The sequence below is a fragment of the Sinocyclocheilus anshuiensis genome, unplaced genomic scaffold, assembly GCF_001515605.1.
Source record: "Sinocyclocheilus anshuiensis isolate Anshui unplaced genomic scaffold, SAMN03320099.WGS_v1.1 scaffold106, whole genome shotgun sequence".
NCBI lineage: Eukaryota > Metazoa > Chordata > Actinopteri > Cypriniformes > Cyprinidae > Sinocyclocheilus > Sinocyclocheilus anshuiensis.
The window spans coordinates 530,844-547,173 of record NW_015542347.1 but is presented as its reverse complement, the minus strand read 5'-3'; the positions used below and the strand labels follow the sequence as shown (position 1 = coordinate 547,173).

General features: G+C 36.1%; 1 protein-coding gene across 1 annotated transcript in view; it reads right to left on the bottom strand.

The window, feature by feature from the left end:
* The window catches only part of LOC107691421 (sickle tail protein homolog), a 102,244-nt gene extending 87,471 nt beyond the window's left edge, over positions 1-14,773 (bottom strand). The window contains exon 1 of the mRNA XM_016490008.1: positions 13,908-14,773. Within this exon, the coding sequence (XP_016345494.1) occupies positions 13,908-14,211 (304 nt within the window). The 5' untranslated portion in view covers positions 14,212-14,773. The remainder of the gene's footprint in view (positions 1-13,907) is intronic.
* Positions 14,774-16,330: the final 1,557 nt, after the last annotated feature.

Sequence of the window (16,330 nt, the reverse complement as noted above, 5' to 3'; positions counted from 1 at the left end):
GGAGCAGGTGTAAATTTCTTTCGTACCAACTAACATTTTGAAAATACTAACACTTTCATGAATCCGAAAATTTACATCAGAACAGCTTTACGAACGATTTACACAAAAATTTGCTCTGCTCGTGTTTCATGAATAAGGCCCAATGTTGAATTCTTTGTATTCTGTTGGAGATCCGACAGCCCTGTGGGTCTGTCTGTTTAGGAACGCAATATGTATGCAGATGAATTCTACTTAACTTACAGTCAATGCTTGTATTGTAGTCTATATAGCGTGTTAAATGATAGTGGTTAGTGCTGTAATGAAAGGCTCTAGGTTTAAATCCCTGTTATAATAATGAAGAAAGAAACTATTAGAGCAATTGTTTTCTGTCTAACCCTAAACTGTAAGATTGAATAAAAGTAAAAAAAAAAAAAAAAAGCCCAAAATATATATACAAAAAGAAACTATTAGAGCAATTGTTTTCTGTCTAACCCTAAACTGTAAGATTGAATAAAAGTAAAAAAAAAAAAAAAAAAGCCCAAAATATATATACAAAGAAAGACTATTTAATAAAGTATATATATTTTTGTATTATTATTTCTTTAATATTTAATATTAACATTTGAAACATAATTGAGTGAATTTTAAGCCTGGTTTTTAATTAAAGGTGTACAATAACATTACTTACATACACAATACACATAGTACTTACATACTTTGCGATAATTCTTCCATTGAAATGATCGTTATTGATCTATTAAATCATAAACACTACTGTTCAAAAGTTTGGGGTCAGTAAGATTTTTTTTAATGTTTTTGAAAAATCTCTTATGCTCATCAAGACTGCATTTATTTGATTAAAAAAAACTGTAAAAATAGCAATATTGTGGAAATATTCCATTTTATTATTTTTTTTATTATTATTATTATTATTATTATAGTTTCAAATGATGGCAAAGCTGAATTTTCAGCAGCTATGACACCAGTCTTCAGTTTCACAAGATCCTTCAGAAATCATTTTAAGAGAAAGGAACAGCATTTTCTAAATCTTTTGCAATATTATCAATGTATTTACGGTCACTTTTGATTAATGTGTCCTTGCTGAATAAGATTATTAACTTCTTTATAAAAATCTTACTGACCCCAAAATTTTGAACGGTATGTAGATTACTTTTTTTGCTTGTTTGTTTGTTTGCTTAATGCATTTTATGCATGGGGGAAAAAAGAGAAAAATTACTGTATACTGTATCTTATTAGCACACATTTCTGTAATAATGACTAAGATAGTTTATTTAACCTTCTGACCCCAACAGAACAGCCAAAGTTAATTAGAGGTGCATATCTGTGTGTGTGCAAATGAGTGAGTGGGAACACAACATTGTAAAACATGATAAAGAAAAAGGGGTGAGGAGAATTAAGTTTCTTTAATATACAGCCATACTTTAAATCAATTAAACTATCCAGACACCCAAGGAAATAGAGGAGAACCAGCCTGTGATGTCAGAAAATGAGGGCTGTTCAAACTTGCACTAAACGCCATGTTAAAACACTTGCATCTAATTCACATGGACACAAATTCAGATGAACTGCAGTGATTATTTCCAGCATTCCCAGCCACTGAGCATGCTCTAAAATATCACTTTACAATAGGCTACAAAAGTTCAAGAGCTGACAGGAAAAGAGAAACAAAAAAAACACAGACAATGACAGCTTTTCATATGATGAGATCTGATCGGCGGTCCAGGAAGGCCCTCAGATTAACTATAACTCTGCAATTTTGAGTTTTTCCTTTAATTATGCTCATGATCCATGATCCTCTGTCTCTCCATGAATCTGAAGGAATTCAGAGTCAGATGAGACGAGATGATTGGTCTGGCTGTCTGACTGATGACATCATAATGGCTTAACTCATTCTATTTCCTGAATCTGATTATGGGGACGTTTATTCAATTCTAATATGCAGATGAGAAACTAACTTCTCTTTACTCTGCACACACACACTAGACAATAGTAGGCATGAAGAAGCTATAATTATAACATTAATATTTACATTATATTTAATCATTTAGCAGACGCTTTTATCCAAATCAACTTACAAATGAGGACAATGGTAGCAATCAAAATCAACAAAAGAGCAATGATATGCAATAATGTAATGTATAATGTACTTATAATCTAATTTTTTTAAATGTATTTATACATGTACATTTACACACATCACATAATAGCCATGCTATTTTTTTTTCTTTTCAATTATTCTGTGTGTGTGTGAGTGTGTAAGAGGAAAGGAGAGATAAAGAGATGCTTTGTCATGGCTACTTAAATGGAATACCGTCTTGGTTAACTCTCTCTCTGCACATAATTTTAAGATTCCCACAATTATTCTGACACTGAAATAAGAGTGAAGATGAAGATGGGGGAAAATAAGAGAAATATGAGAAGTAGTGAAGAAAGATAGATATGACACTATAGATTTTATGCTTTCAAAACTAGCTTGCTATTGCTAGCTTCTCCGAAATCACCTACCCTACTTTTAAATGGTAGTGTCTAAAGCTATGCATGCTATAATTTAGAGAAGGTATAAGAAGAAGTATAGATTGGAAGTGACTTTAGCATCTGCTATTAGCTGGTCTGCAAAGCTGCAGCTGTGTATATGGTTTCAGTCAAACCTAGAGTCTACGGATTTCTGAGCAGTCTAAAATGCAGTGTTTAATAGATAATATTTTGTGTGATTTAAAGGTAACACCAAATGGAATTACCAAAATAATAATTGTTTTCAGATTTCCCAAACACACTCACGCTGACAAATAATTTCTGTTTTTCTGAGAAGCACAAATCAACAGGCAAACAGACAAAAACCCTGAGTTTGTTTCTATGAAACTATTAATGTTACATTAAAGCATTATAAGATGTTATAATTAAAGCATAATAAAATGTACAGTATTTGAAAAATAATGTGTTTTTTGAACATTAAAGCATGTCAACATATTCTGTTACACCAAATACACAAAATAATGATCTTTAAAAAAGCATCATATGTCCCCTTTAATATAAAGAAACACTGACCAGACAAATGACTGACTCATAGTGTAATAAACAAACAAGCCTCTGCCAATTGCAGAAATCTGCCCCGTAGACTAAGTACCCCTAATTACCTAATGGCATGAGCAAAACACACACACACACACACACACACACACACACACACAGAGAGTCAAACTCGGTCAGCAAAACAATATCTGTCTCAACAAGTAAAGATTCCTCATCCAAACACACATCTTTCAGTACCTTTTATGGAGACAGTTGTTGATGATTCAGTCTGGCTCAATAGATGTTGAAGAGCTTTAGATGAGCACATGCTGATTTATAACAGCATGAATCTACACGCTGTCTTACGTCATATATCAGCTCTGCTTCGTTCTTCAGTAAATCAAAGTGCCGAGCAACTGCGGCCAGACAAATCAACATCAGGTACCATCTTAAAACCACTAATCACCATTATACAGATTGCACTGACGCCGCATCACCAACAGGTGTTTGTCAGCACATCCCTTATGAAAATGAAGTGCACTTAATTGTACCGAATGTGCACTTGCAGTGTACTTTAAATCTTAAAAGTATATTTTTAAGTTAAGTTGTTACAAACCTATATAAGTTTTTTAAATATATTTTAAATAATTTTGGTAACCAAGCAGTTGCTGATAGTCATTGCCTTCAATAGTATTTTTTTTCAATAGTATTTGGTAGTCAGTGGCTACCAGCAACTGTTTGTTCATTCATTTATTGGTTGAACTGTCCCTGTACTTAAAGAAAGCACACTTTCTTGACTCTCGTGTTTCTTAACACACTTAAGTACACTTTTGTAATAATGTCAAACTACATGCTTTATTTTAAAGTATATCATCTATCTATCTATCTATCTATCTATCTATCTATCTATAAATATATTATTTCCATACTGAAGTGTACTTTTTTTCTCAAAAAGGTATGCTGCTGGGTATTGAATGTCCATCACTGTTGTTTTATGATAAAGGATACTGGTACAGTTTTTGGAAGAAAACTTTACTGTTGCAGCCATTCTTGAATTCAATTTCTAGTCTGTAGCAAGAAACGCTTCATATTTCAGCAATGAAGTCTGTGCTATAATGTGAATTTAGCTATGAAAATAAGAAATTAAGTCCACCTATGACTGCAGGAGGTAGTTGTTGTGATCCCTAAGCAAAGAAAAAAGTATAATACAGAATGCATAAAAACATACATTTGAACTTGGTTCTCCAACCCTGTTTCTGGAGAACAACCTTCCTGCACAGTTCAGTTTCAACCCTGTTTTAACACACCTGTCTGTAATTACGAAGTATTCTTAAACACCTTGATTAGCTGGTTCAGGTGTGTTTGATTGGGGTTGGAGCTAAAATCTACAGGACGGTAACTCTTCAGGAGCAGGGTTGGAGACCCCTAGCATAGGGTAGGCCAAGTAACCAGGTTAAGTGGCTAACAGCATGCTAAGCCAGCAAACTGAGTGGTTAGCTTGCGAAATGTAAGCTAGCTTAAAAAAAGCTAACAAAGAATGAAAATGAATTTAAATATTTTACAATCAAGCACTGTATAAAGTTCTTTCAACCAGTGGAATCGCTTCGGAATCGAGTCCTAATCAAACTCATTGGATGGATTATGACACTTACTATATCCCTTCAGCCATGACTAAATTAAACTGAAATTGACTGCTGTATTAACCAATCAGCATCCAGAAAGTGAAATATAGGGCTTTTGTCACAACTTAATTAACTCTTTCCCTGCCACTGACAGAATTTTCCATCTTTCTGTGTTTTCACTCTTATAGGGTAGGGGGTGCTGTTACACATCTTCTGAAAGAGTACTGAATGTCTGGGTCAAAACACAGTGAAGAAGAAGCTGAAACTAGTGATTGCATATGTAAGCAGATGCATATGTAAAATAACGCAATCATCAAACAAGCTTAAATCAAAACCGGACAAAAACTTACAGGACTGTGCAAACTTTGGGGTGTTTATTGAAGCAAACTACTATTTTACAATTTTTTTTTTCTATTTTAATTTTTTATTTTTTTACTTACCCACATTTAAGTGTTGATCAATGCATGACGCTAGGATGAAACTTTTTATTTTTTATTTTTTTATGCTGGTGGGAAAAGAGTTAAAGAGTAATTTATTAGGAAGAAAAAAGGGACTGGGACACAACAGAGACCAGATTCAAACCTCAATCTCCCAAATGAGCACCAGGGCTCAATGTATCTGGTGCGTAACAGCTACATCTCCAACACGAACTGCTTTATTTCAGGTTAGATTAGCTGCAGTCTAATTCAACAGATATGTTTTGTTAAACTCAAATAAAATTCTTAAACTTTTCCACGGCTGTTGAAATTCACTGCATGTATACAGTGCTTTGCCTCTCACCTTTAAAACCTTCCCTTTTTCTCGCTCCATTTCCTTTTGTTTCTATTTCACTGGTCTCTCTGTACCAGGTGCTTGTCTAGCCATGAAATGGTGCGTCAGAATGGAGTGAAGAGAGAAGAAAGAGGAAAAGAAAGAGTGTGTGCACACAACCCACACTCAGTGCCAACATTTCAGGAAATCCCTTCATCTTTTCATCCTTGCTTAACCACTCTTTTCTTGAAACAAGGAGTCTCTTTAGGAGACAGCGTTCATTAGGTGTGTGTGTATGTGTGTGTGTGTGTGTGTGTGTGTGTCTCTAACCCTCTTGGCTGACCCTAATAAGCAACCACACACAGCATGCTGAATAGACTTCAAACAGAGACGCTACTTTTAATCAGCACTGAGAAAACCAGCTCACAACCTGTTCAGAAAGAAGAGGGCAAGAAAAAGCGAGGGATAGAAGGAAAGAAAGAGATAAAAGGAGGAGGAGATAACTAGAGAGACAGACAAACAAGAAAAATGGCAACCTCAAACAAAACAGAGTGAGCAAATAGGCAAAGAAAAGGCAAAGACAGAAGAAACAGCAACAGAACAAAAAGAAGACGACAAGCAGTGGAGGAATTTGAGAAACAGTCCATCCACTGCACCAGATGACGATTAAAAGTTACAATTTTCTGTCAGTACTGCATGTGTGGGCCTCAAACCTGTCAGAGCTCATAGTCTCATAAGGGCTCTGTGGAAACTAGGGCAGAGAACACCGGATCTCCGGTTAAATTGCTGCAAACTCAAGGAGAAGTGACTTTATAGGAGATTATTTGATTATTCATAAGAACTTGCTTGGTGACTTGGCTCTAATGCATTAGAAGGGAGAGGGCCCATTAAATATTTGGAAAATTAAGCTACACTTAAATTAATGTCATTGCATTAGATGCAAATTATCAAACCAAATTACAATTATTATTTTCTAGCAAATCATTTATACATTTTCAGTGTGGCTTACGTTTCCAAAAACTTTTTTAACAATCGGGCAAAAACTTTATATTTATTTTGGCAAAATAGTATAGAATATCTGGCATTTATCAGTTATCAGCCATAACATGAAAATAATCTTGGTCAATTTAACTTGCATTGTAAATAATGATGCAACAAATGAACTTTCACAGGAATTCCAACATCGTGTTACTTTAAGTAACATGCTCTAGAGTCACAGCTGGGAGCTAAAGACTGGATTCCCATCCAGGAATAGTCACAATGGAAAGAAGGAACAATTTTAGACTATTCCTGCTACTGCAGATCCAGTGAAAACAAAGATAAAATAAGTTCTTGTTGACGGTCTAGTCCTTCTCTAGCATGGTCTGGAAATTAACATCTGTTTCATTCCGCAAAATGCAACTGTTCTTAATATCTTTGTTGTGGTAAGAGTTCAGATGATTTGTTTCAAGACATTTGACATGTTTCTGTCCTGAAATCTCGTGTGTGTTCAACTAGCTAATTTTTTACGCACCATATCCCAAACCTTCCGTTGCAAATTCCAAAACGTAATTTTAGAGCTAATAACAGAGGCTTGAGCCATTGATATGCAGGCTAATGCAGTTATTAATGCAGTCTAACGCAGTTATTAGAGAGAGAGCGAAAGAAAGAGAGGGAGAGAGAGATTAAGCACGTGTGAATAATAGGCACGTGCCTAGAATGCCTATGCGTAAATCCGGCCCTGGGTAAGACTATAATATTTTATAAATAATAAGAAAATACTAAAATACTACTAAAATAACACTGTGTGTCTGGACTGAAAGGAGGTTAAACCACACAATATGTTTATCCAAACTAATTGCTTTTGAAGAAACATGAAAAATGGGTAGAGAGGTTAGTAGTTCTGTCATTTACTCACTCAAACTGTCATTCCAAACCTTTTGGAAGTATCAGCAAACCTTTATAACTTTCTTGCTTCTGTGGAACACAAAAGCAGTTTCATGAATGTGCTGTACTTTTTCGTACAATGAAAGTGGATGGGGACTGGAGCTGTCAAGGTCCAAAAAGGACAAAAAAAGCAGCCTAAAAAATTATATATGAGGAACAGACTGAAATTGTATTACTCTTTGTTCCACAGAAGAAAGAATGACATGAGGGTGAATATATTTGAGGGTGAACTATCCCTTCAACACAACTTTCAGTGCAGTCAAGAGCACTTTTCCCCTGCTGGAATCAACATCTTCAAAAGCTTTATCAACCACTCAGACAAACTCCCAGAGGTCTCTATCTAATGAATGAGAATTTAAACACAGTTGCCCACGTTTTTATTGATTTCTGCTTAGGAGAGTTATCTCTGATGGACGCCTTAGGGACACTTGGACATACTCACGAAGAGGCACTTAACAAAAACTGTGACCACATATCTGTTAGCGTGTATGTCAGCCATGAAGTGCAAAGTTCTGCAGCAACAACAACCCTCAGTGCATAACGTCTGTAGTCTTCACGCATTATGAGCCTCAGGGCATGAATTCAGCTCAGAGGAATATAAACAGTAACAACAACAAAACCAGGTGTGTTAAATGGAGGTCTTCTCCTCCCCCTCTGTCTTTAGCTCTGTTTCTGACTCACATCACCCAGGACACTTTGTGACTGACATCTAAACCATGAATCAACACAAACTAATTCAAATGTCAATATACTTGTGCAAACACACTCAACTTGTTGGTTCTTGCCTAGTTAGAAACCTAATTCAAAGTTTGTCTAAGGTGGGCATTGCTGAAAGGGTTTCTCATCCTTTTTTTCTCAAGATTGTTTTGCTCTCAAGTTTTGAGATCAAAGCAAAGTGTAATAATTCAAATTTGTAGAATACAAGCTTATTGCTTGATTGCTTGACAAATTAGGGCCAGTTCACCAAAAAATGACAATGTTTATATCATATATTCATCCTTCTAAACTTTTTTTCTTTTATGGAACACAAAGCAACATGTTTTGAAGAATGTTCATGCTGCTTTTTTCCATGCAAAGCATAAGCAGACATTCTGCTAAACATCTCCTTTTCTGTTCCACAGAATAAAGAAAGTTAATGACCTAATTCAAAGTTTGACTAAGGTGGGCATTGTTGAAAGGGTCTCTCCCTTCCTTTCAAAGATCTCTAGGTTCTAGTTACTGGCGACTTTGTCCTGTAAGCCATTTTTTTTTGCAGTTTTTTTTTGCAGCCGCAGTGGCGATTAAGCAGCCTATGAGCTCAGCAGAAAGGATTCTGGAAAATTCCTGAAGTAAGGAAAAGTATCTAAGCATTACTCCCTCTCCTGACATTAACTCTCCCTGAATGCTTTAAGAGACTAGAATATCTCACAACGCAGAATGATAAACCTTGCCTTTCATTCCCTCCCTCCCCTTTTCGATCCTTCCAAACAAACGGTGAACAATTACCAGATTCCATTTGCCATTAAGTTAAAGCACTCAGGCACTTTTCATTAGCTGAGCTGGTCGGTGACCTGTGGATCAACTTCTGCCCACATGAATTCAGTTTTTCACAAACAGAGCACTCCATCTGTCTGAAGGAATAATGGTCTTCTGGTTCAAGATTAATGGAGTGGCTTCCAAGCACAAAATACCTCATTTAAAAGAGTAATTTGGTTACAATAAATCTGGGACGAGCAAATAGTGTCCATGTCCCTCTGTGTCTGCTTTCTGTCTTTTGAGGGGGGAAAAAATCCTATTTTTAAAAAATAAGCCTTTTGCTTGGTTGCCTGACAATTTTGGACCAGTTCACCAAAAAATTAAATTTTTTATTCTATATTCACCCTAATGTGGTTCCAAACATGTATGACTTTCTTTCTACCGTGGAGCACAAAACAAGATGTTTTAAAGAATGTTCATGCTGCACTTTTTGATGCAAAGAAAGCATAAGCAGACATTTTGCTCAACATCTCATTTTATGTTCCACAGAATAAAGAAAGTCAGATTGGAATGACATGAAGGTGAGAACTGAATTATCCCTGGTAAAAATGCTAAACTGTTATTGATCTGAATGGCTCTTCAGGAACTTGCTGATACAGTGAGTTCTGCTAGAGTGTCCTGTCTTCAGTTTGGGCAGTTCTGGATTAAGAGTGTCTCGCTTTTTAAATCAGAAAGGATTAAGGGTTAATGAGCAGTGCTCATTAATCTAATCACACTCGTAATTCTCTTTAAAGTGCTTCCACTGGCTTCAGTCTCCATTGCAATGTATTAGATCCTGCTCTAGATTACAAAAACTCGTCCCTGTATGACACTTTTACCAAAAATCATGGGCTGATTTGTTCATGATAGGAAGTTCATCCTAAAATCAAAATTCTGTCATTATTTACTCACTCTTTTCAAACCTGCATGACTGACTTCCGTAGAGCAGAAAATATGTTCTCATCAATGAAAACATACTCTAAAGTTCAAATGTTTGGGGTCAGTAAGATTTTTTATGTTTTTGAAAGAAGCCTCCAATGCTCACCAAGGTTGCATTTTCAGTCTCACATGATACTTCAGAAATCACTTTAATATGCTGCTCGAGAAACATTTCTTATCCGCAATGTTGAAAACAATTGTGCTGCTTAATATTTTTGTGGAAACTGTAATCCATTTCTTTTTTTTTTTAAGGATTATTTTACAAATAGAAATTTTAAAAGAACAGCATTTATTTGAAATGAATTATTTTGTAACATTTTAAACATCTTTACAGTCACTTTTTATTTGAATGAGTAACTTCTATAGGGTCTTTCGAAACCATAAGATAGCTTTGTGTGAGGAAAAGACTGAATTTTAAGTCAATAAATTAGTTAGATTTATCATTCGATGAAAAAAAAAGCAGTGAGCATTCTTCGACATGTCTCATTGTGTGTTCCAAAGAATAAAGTCATGCTGTTTTGAAACAATATGAGCCATAAAATGATGACAGAAAATTACTAAACATCTTAGTGAACACTGATTTGAGTCCTGCAATATAAAAAAAAGCCAAATTAAATCAGTCAAACTGCATTATTTTGGTGTACTACACTAGCTATCCCATAAACCCCCAGTGAAATGTTTCTCATATCAGCAGATCGCAGACTGATATGTTAATCACATCAATCCGGGTGATCACTCATAGTCTAAGCATGGAAAATCCAAACAGCAGAAGCTTGAGTACAGACAAGATAAACTTAGTTGAGATGAGGAGACTGTATCTCCCTCCCTCTCTGTCCTCTTTCTTTCCCATAATCTCTGTCTGGCTGAACCATGAGTAAGCAAGACCACCCAGCCATGACATTTACTGACTGTGATACAGTTCTTTGTCCTGCTGCACCTGCTTGTGATAAACTTTCAAAGAGTGCTAACAGTAGATTAAACAAAAGACTGAACCATTTTACCTGCAGATAAACAGAAAACCCCTTTAAGAAAGCCGCCTGCTGATAAACAAAACTTTCCCTTATCACTCTATCTGCCAGACATAAAACGGGCAAAGAAAAAAAAGTGAATGCATTTGTTTTCCAGATGTTTCTTTGAGGGCACGTTTTGGTAGAAAACATTAGTATCACATCACAGGTGATTATATTCTTGCGCTTGGATCTGTGAGGTTCTTTAAAGTGTTGTATTTATGTTACAGTGTAACTTACATATAGTGTCATTACAAACAGGTGGATGTACTTCTGCCCTTTAGGACACTTAACTCTTCATTGGCAACCAGATATCTATGTTTAAATACTAATATATGAATAGCATTTATTTAATAAAAGAAACTTTAATTACAGGAAAACGCACTCTCGTCATCTCTCAAGTTGGGAATTGTATCACAATTCATCCATCCATTCATTCATTGTAGAACCATTCATCCAACATGTAGTGACCTGCCCTTGAACTCTAAGTCTAGAAAACATTAACTCTTAAATGGTCCATTTAAAGTAAGTATTTAAAGAGAGATTTGTGTAAATTTTTACAATGTTTACAGTTGGGCAGAACTGAGAGACAGTTTGGTCCAAAAATACGTTTCTGTTATTTTTAACTTTCTCTCATTCACTCTAGATGTAAACACAGGTTAGCTACTAGAATAATGTCCAAGTTATTCTTTTGGTTATAACAAAAGTGAATGGTTGAATGACTGTTATGCTTCAACAAAGGCCAAAAAAGTGCACTGGTACTAAAAGGACAAATATTGCATTAATTAGTCTATTGGTGGCTTTATAGAGCCATTTTTCATTATATTTATCAACCATGTGTCACAAAAGTAAGTGTTTTACGTTAACATTTTATATTAGCATTAATATCACCTGTATAAGGTTTGGCATACATGTAGTCCAGAGTCCATAATCATCAAAAAACTGTTTAACTCAAGTGTTAGAAATGTTGCCTTGGAAACTAACTGAACTAAAATTAAATAAAATAAGCTAAATAAAAATGACAAAAGCACAAAATAAAAATTACTAATGCCTAAACTAAAATTAAAATTAAAACTAAAATATATCAATTAAAGCTAATTATTAATAATAGCTAAATATTAATAATACCATAAATAACACTGGTTCAACTTTGAATTCACCATGGCCACCTGAGGCTTATACTAAATGTATGACATGGAAAATGAACCCAAACAATATTTATCAACTTAAATGTCTAATCTTTTCACAAACTATTGCATGGCTTCAGAAGACTGTTTATTTTTTAAAGCTTATTAAAATCATAGAGCATTAATCATATGGGCTATAGAGAAAAGAGTGCATGAATCATAATTTTTTGTCCTTTTTGTAGCCTTTTGGAGAGTTGTATTCATCGTCCATCCATCCATCCATGAAAAAGAGCCATGTGAAAAACTGTGAAAAGTTTCTGTGTCAAGTGTTAATGATTCACCTTGAAAATGTTTCAAACATATGCCTCTGACCATATGCCTCTTCTATGCCTTTAAAACGATGGAGGACCAATTTTCATGGTAACATCTGGATCCTAGTCCCTTTTACTGCCATAGTAGATACTAGATGGAAAGAATAGAGGCAAACGGATAAACTACTCAAAAATGACAGAAACCAGATTTTACAGAGGCTCATCACACATTACTGAACAAATGAATGACAAATAAGAGTGACACTATAATAAGAGTGACTCATTTCTATGCGTGCATGTGTGTGCTCGTCAGAATGAATAACTAAAGGAGGGATGTTAACCTCAAGAACGTCCTGTCCTTAATATCATCACGGTCTAAATCCCCACCTAGGGGTGTCCCGTTCCTGCAATTTCACTGAGCAGACATTTAATAATTTAACATTGAGGGATGTGACTGACAAGCATCAGAAGGCCGCTGAGGTGACAGTATTTGGGTCTTCATCACCACTTTAGAGAAACTTTGAGTTGACACGGTGCTCTTCAACCAAAACCAGCAGGATTAAAACCCACTGGGGCGGAATGTGATAAAGAGGTGCCTAATCACACACACAAACTGGCATTAATCTGCACCCCGCTGTGCAGGAATGGGGAGGCAATGTGATGGTGAGCCCATGTGTGTGTGTATTTTTGTGTGAGGAATGCAGCAAAAATCAACCCAGCTGCCGATCTAATCCCACGAAACCCATTGTCATATAGGAATAAATATAAAGCCTGCACCGAACATTTATAACGTAATACCATATGCAGTTCACTTACATTCAGATACTCCAAACCAAACAAGCTAATCTTCTTAATACCCTAAATGCACATAAAACCTATGCAAACAAAACAGTATGTTTCATTTTTACTCACACCCATACTCCACATGGATACTTCAACATCTCACCAAATATAATCATAATGACAAATATCAATGTTTACATTTAAAACTAAATATCCACCCAATATTCGTCAGAATATTAAGACTTTTCAACTTATGGCTAAAATCACAAAGAAGACAAACAATGTGTCACTTGTAACGTGTCACACCGCTAGAAGGTCTAAAACCCTGAGTGGGACAGAAAAAATAACATTTCTTCAGCAATAAGACTAAAAGGAGAGCAAATAGAGAAGTATTTTGCTTCTGATTTGTCTAGATCTCAACAAAGTCTCAAACAGTGCTATCATAAACAAGTCTGCTATCATATGCCTGAGTTTTCCCAAGATCACGATTTGTAGTCATACTGTACGTAAACATCATGTCATTTGTTTCTATTTTCAGAACTTTTAAGTAGGGCTAAATATTCGACTAATCTGCTGATTATATATTAGATTAATCAATTAATCAGATTTTAAAAGCCAGCTTTTAATTTTGGTATTTTATTTGAAGTTATTCTTCATAAACTATACTATATACTATACATTTTGTACAAAAAAAGGGGGAAAAATTATTAATGATTGAATTGATTAGTTGTTGTGGGTCTACTCAGAATTTCTTTTCAAAGAAAAATCAAAAAGAAAGAGCAAGTTCTCAGCAATAACATTTTCCTCCTAGAATTTATTCATTCAGATAATGAAAACATGAGATGTTTGAGAAACAAAGATCAAAAGTGTCCAAACATCAGAGGTCAAATATAAAAAGTGCAGTTTTTGGGTATCCACCTTTAATTATCGATTACTTACTGGGTCGTGTGACTTGTTGTTGGGTTATGGTTGCGGAGGACCCTTTAGGTGGACTGATTCTGCTCCTTGGTTGGCCCATCTCCTCCTCTTCCTTTATATTAGTGTTTTGCTGGCTTTGCGAATGTGTCGTTCCATTGATCGGAGGCCTCTGGCCAGGTATATTGCCCTCACTTCCTGTCTGCATCACTTTCTCCCCCATGCCGTGCATTCTGGGTCGGCCAGCAAGTGTATCCCGACGAGGCAAGGGGAGCTTGGAGCCAGGACCCACCGAGGATGAGCGAGCAAGTCGTGAAGGTTTAGACATAGTGTAGAAATGCTGGGAATCCAATCAAGTCAGTTCATCAGTCACTTGTCCATTTGAGTAGTCCAATCAAATCACACTAGTAGAATATCCAAAGCTGTGTTCCACAAGTGTCCAAATACCACCTGGATTTCCACCGTATTCCGCAGAGAACGAATTGCACCGTCTCGGTCTTACTCTCCCTCCTTCTATCTCATCTCTCTTCTTTCCTGTCCCTCTGTGTCTTTACTCACCGAACGAGTCCAGACGAGTGCAGGTAGAAGAACCAGACGGCGGGAGAGACGGAGGAGGAGGAGGAACGAGGGGGAAGGGGTTAATCACCACCTTTCCAAACGGAGCCTCCAGCGTTCTGAAATGTATGCGTGTGCGCCTCGGTATGACTGACAGGGGGACAAACGGAGATAAGCAGGCTGTTCCCATGTATCAGTGCATTCCAACACACAGTCTCAATCTCTCTCTCGTTCTGCCCTCCTAAACTCCAACTCTCCTTCTCTCACTCTCCCCACCTTCTTTTTCATCTCGTCTAGATGCTCTCAGCTTGGAAAGGCAGAAAAAGTCTCAATGCTTGAGAGTAAAAAAGGAAAAGAATGAAAAGGGAGAAGAAAAGGTCTTCTGTTGCTGTCACAGCTGTGTATACTGTTCCACATGTGACTCTCTCTCTCTCTATCCACTGCTCTTTCAGTCTCCAGTTTACCAGGCTAGAAGACCATCGCTGCTGTGTGTGCTGTAGAAAATGACACACATATACGCACACACGTGCTTGGATATTTCTGGAGAATTACAAAGCGGCAGAAAGGAAAGCGGGATTACACTAGCATAGCTGGTACTTGAGCTCTGCAGTTGGTGTGTGTTTGTGTGTGTATCAAAGCAAGGCATGTTGGAAGCTTTACTTTGGGCTCAAAAGAGTTGGAAGTGGAGGAAAAATCCTGTTTGCTGTTGTCAAAACAAGCACGAACACACTTGAAGAAAGTTTGCACAACTAAATATCAAAAAAGAGAGTTACAGAATAACTTGCATTGCATTATGACAGTAAAATATATAAGGGATTTCAACTTCAAGGATTTCAAGGAATTAAAAAAAAAAAAATCATGAAGTTTTAAAAAATTAATCCTAAAACTACTTTTTTTAAATGATTATTTTTTGGTTTTAATTAATTTAATGAAGTCCCTGAGAGTGTTTTGATCCTCATTATTTAGTTTCATCAAATCAAATCTCACGTCATATGCTGAGCTTGTAAAAAAAAGTCTTATCATCCATCTCTGTTCACGGCTCGGATTTTCTTTCTAAAAAAAATTGTTTTTTAGGTATAGGCATATAACATTGTCTTACAGAATAACAGTCAGAGTAGTTTTTACCCAGGGTGTTACCTAAAGTAAATAAAAATCTGATGCATCTCAATTTATCATAAACAATAAATGTAACAATTTACTATAAAAACACACACTATATATCTTGAGTATGAGTCAGAAAGCTTTTGAATGGATAACCTACTAACCCAAAAGCCCGTGCCTCTCTCCACTGCTTCCGTGATTCCATTTCACAGAAAATCCCGGATCAAACCATCCAGCGGCGGGATATTTACCTTTGGATTTCATACCCAGGGAGTTTGGAGGGAAAAAAAAGTCCCAAAGGAGCAGATTTGGCTGCCACACAATCCATAAAAAACATACATACAAATCTAGACAAGAGATTTAAATGTAGAATATTTCACCTCTGGATTAAACCCCCGCTGACATGGCTTCAAACCATTTGGCCATCTGGACAAACCATACATCAATCATTTCAACATGAGGATGTGATCATATTCGATCTATGTAGCGGGTGTGTTGGTGGAGTGAGAACTGACCTATTTCAGAAGCAACAAACAGATATATGAAAAATTACTTTTTTCAAAATTCATCTAATTTCACCAAAATGGACATTCCTTGCAGTTTTCCCAAGTATATATGCATATCAATGCAGGGAAAACCATACTAGCATATCATGGCAGACTTTTGACCTACATTTCTTCTCTGCTAAAACCTAATGACCTTTGACCATGCTATACACAAAACAGATGGGCCCATTTTACAGATTCAAACCTGCAAAATGCAGATGTTGTGAGCATACATATGTGTGGTAT